General features: G+C 32.5%; 1 protein-coding gene across 1 annotated transcript; it reads right to left on the bottom strand.

Annotated features, from left to right (window-relative positions):
• Window positions 1-212: 212 nt before the first annotated feature.
• On the bottom strand, window positions 213-1,752 carry LOC126880690 (uncharacterized). Its single transcript, XM_050644734.1, has one exon. The coding sequence runs from the start codon at window positions 1,662-1,664 to the stop codon at window positions 240-242; it is 1,425 nt and encodes a 474-aa protein (XP_050500691.1). The 5' UTR covers window positions 1,665-1,752; the 3' UTR covers window positions 213-239.
• Between the last annotated feature and the right edge of the window lie 1,848 nt (window positions 1,753-3,600).

The following is a 3,600-nucleotide window of genomic DNA, read 5'->3' as shown; positions in this document are numbered from 1 at the left end:
AGTTCATTCAACACATTGGCAGTTTTTAGGTCATAAAGAGGATTTGTACCAACTGGATTGCAGCAGCGCAGGATAGATCTGAATGAAAGTTTTTCGAGGAGGCCTATGTTCAGCAGTGGGCGACTAAGGGCTGATTAAGATATTTTCCTAACGTTTTACAAATTTAAAAACAAATATAAAAAATGATAATAAATGAAACACCACTGACAAAATAAAAGAAATAAAATATAAATATTTTTTTAATTATTCTCATGGTACTCATAGTTAGTAGGTAAACATGGGTAAGCAGCAGACATGCAATTAAATGAGACTTTTATATCCACCGAACCTTCTGTATCTTTATCTTCTGTATTGTGCTTCAACCGCTGTACAAGTGACCCATCTAAAGTACTTAAAAAGCGTAATGGTGCAAAAGACAAAGGGCATTTAACCCTGATATGTGCATGAAATCCTAAATAGGGTATTCTATATAAAATGTTACTTTCCGAGTTACTTTCAGCCACCACATCTTCTTGGTTGGGAACCTCATCTACATCAACCGGATACACTCCATAAAGTCCTTCCTCTTCTAGTTGTTCGGCAAATTTTTGCCTAAAAGCACCATTGTTCATAACTCCATAATAAAAAAAGTTATTTCCAATATCTCCAAAACCGGTATAAACGCTATTTTCAGGAGCTCTCGTTCTGTATAACGTTGGATCTGCTCTAAGTAAGAGATCCCGCTCATATTGACTCTGTTGCAGAAACAATTCGTTGTGAGCTAACACAATCCTTCTAATACGCATATGCATCATACGTCTCCGGTGAAACCAATCTGACTGTTTCGAAGAACTTATGGGAATAGCTACAAACCACGAATTTTGGAAAAAGTAGCAATATTCTCCCACGAAGCTGTCTTTACCAACAACTTTTTCGGCAAGTACGTTGCTGTTTGAAAATTGTGAGCAATTGAATATGTCTATTAATTTACAACCAGATTGAGGTGGAAAATTAGATATTGGTTCTTCTATTACCTTATCAAAATGAACACAAAACTTTTTTGTCATTTCCACTATTTTTGTTACCTCAGAGGGAAGATTGTAATCGTCTATTATCGCTGAACCATAAAGCAAATTCGGATGCTTTAAAAATTTATATATAAAACTAAAATAAACATCTATCAACTTTCCTGCAAATAGGCAAGTCTTCGTGGTTACATAATACTCATTGTAAACGTACCTCCACACAGTAGCTATAACTATATCATACGATTGTTTTAAAATTTCCAACATATTTAAAAGTTTTAAGACACATCTAAGTTCTACATCTTCGTTGATGCATCGTAACGATAATTCTGTATTTGATATTAAAGTATTTATTGTCTTGCCAATTTTTTTAAATGAATTATTTAACATATTTCCAGATATTTCTTTAAATCTTCGACTGACTAAACGGATACTTTTACTCAACTCATTCCCAGCCAAATATGATAGAATGATCGTTATTACCTCATTAGGAAGGCATAATATGGAGATTTTTCGTTTCAATATAGTGCTGGTTGACGCTTTTATATAATTTTCCCTACCGTTTTCGAGTTTTCTTCTCTTAGATCTTGTAAAGTATCCTAAATGGGTTTCACTGGTTTCATTGTCATTTTCATTATTAATTTCTTCTTTAGCATCCATATTTACTACGTGAGAAATTACGGTTAAAAGTTTACATTAAAATTTTATTTTATTACTTTTTTTATTTTATAAACAACTTTTGTCAAATCTGAAAATTTTATATTGTCAGTTTTCCTTCTTCTTCTTCTTCTTTTTTGGTTTTTGGTTTCGCCGCAAGGCGATTAAGAGATTAGAGGCGGTCTTGATGTAGTCTGGCTCTAAGCCATATCAAAATCACTGACTATGTTAACTTGTAAAAGCTTTTGGTGAGGTGTGATGTAATGATAGGAGTTTAATTAGCTCAGGTTAAGTATGATTAAAACCACGGTTCTTAGACCATACTACGGTTGCCTAGATCGACTAACCAATGAACATTAAGGGTCCGATTACGTCACGAGAGTGTACTGTCATTTGAATCGTAATATGATTTTTTTCGAATCCTGAGAAAACCAAGTATTTTAGAAAAATTTAAACGCAGGATGAAAGATTACATTATTACCGAGGGCGGAAAGCCCCTTTGAATAAACAAGCAGTTTCTATTGAATGAAATGTTTGAAATTAAAAATTACACTTCTCTTTTATTTTCAGCCTGTAACTTATTAAAATAAACATTATAGAAGTTTTCAGGGTAGGGAATTTCGGCCCTCGGTAATAATGTAGTCTTTTATTCGGAGTTTAAATTTTTCAAAAATATTTATTAGTTTTCTCAGGATTCGAAAAAAAATAATACAATTAAAACACATTGAGAATTTCGACATGCGTCAAAATTTTGCATTAACTCAATGTAAAATTCTTTTTTTTTTCTCTCTGATTCTGGCCTTGGTTTAGAACTAGAACTTTTAGCCACGTAATTGTATAACTTATCACTAAGTCAGGTGTAATGTGTAGTGTGTGTGTTGAGTAACTGTCTTGTTACTTTGCAAAGTCGACGTCATTGTCTTTGCAAAGAGACGCTAATTGTATCCGAACGTCTGTGGTCCCTCCGGTGAGTACCGATCCCACAAGGACAGAAACTATATTCATTTATTAATTTATAATAAATGAAAAATTTCTGACTCTGGTGAGATTCGAACTCACTACCATTCGGAACTTTCGATCCAAAGGTTAGGCGCTCTTACCACTGAGCCACAGAGGGGTTATGTAAAATTTTAAACTGTTGAATTCCAGATTCCCTAATTATTTTACATCAAGAGACATTAGAAACTATTTGTAGAGGATTGAAATCTATATTGAAAACAACTGTTAAAATTGGTCTACGTAATTAAACATATTCCAAAATTTTGTAAAAATATAATACATTTTAGTTTTAAGCGCAAACTTAGGCCACACACAATGCAATAATGTTCACATTTTTGAACTGTTAATATTTTTATTTTGTCATCTATTGTTTAAAAACGATACAGTTGATAAGATACTCTCAGTTGCGGAGAAAGTATTAATAATAAAGATTTTTTATTCAGTCAATGGTGTGAGCACTGTCAGTTAAATAGTAACGTGTGACCTAACTTTAACACGCATACCTATTGTGGCAAATGTATCATATTTTTCAAAATTTTGAAATGCATTTAAATCGTAGAACAATTTTAACTTTTGAGTTTAATACAGATTTTAAGTCTCTACAAGTATTCTCTCATGACTTGTGATGTAAAATAATTAGGGAAGCAGGAATTCAACAATTTAGAATTTTACATTGAGTTTCCTATGGCCCTTTTTACGATTCACCACCCGGTATAAGATAAAATGTGTACTATTTGTCTTATTATTTCGCAATAACACAAATAATACACATATATACACAATACCACACATTCAATGATCGAAAATCATTTAAAAATATATGAATGTGTACTCTTGTGACGTAAAGTCAAAAATATAGGTCTCCCCACCACCGTCGGTCAAGGCAACCGTAATAAAGTCTAATAACCGTGGATTAAAACATGAATAAAATAGCAACATA

The sequence above is a fragment of the Diabrotica virgifera genome, chromosome 2 (assembly GCF_917563875.1).
Source record: "Diabrotica virgifera virgifera chromosome 2, PGI_DIABVI_V3a".
Lineage (NCBI taxonomy): Eukaryota > Metazoa > Arthropoda > Insecta > Coleoptera > Chrysomelidae > Diabrotica > Diabrotica virgifera.
This window is presented reverse-complemented; position numbering and strand designations above follow the sequence as displayed.

What these genes read in the sequence shown, in the direction of transcription:
- LOC126880690 (XM_050644734.1), bottom strand. Translation starts at nt 1,664, where the DNA reads ATGGATGCTAAAGAAGAAATTAATAATGAAAATGACAATGAAACCAGT.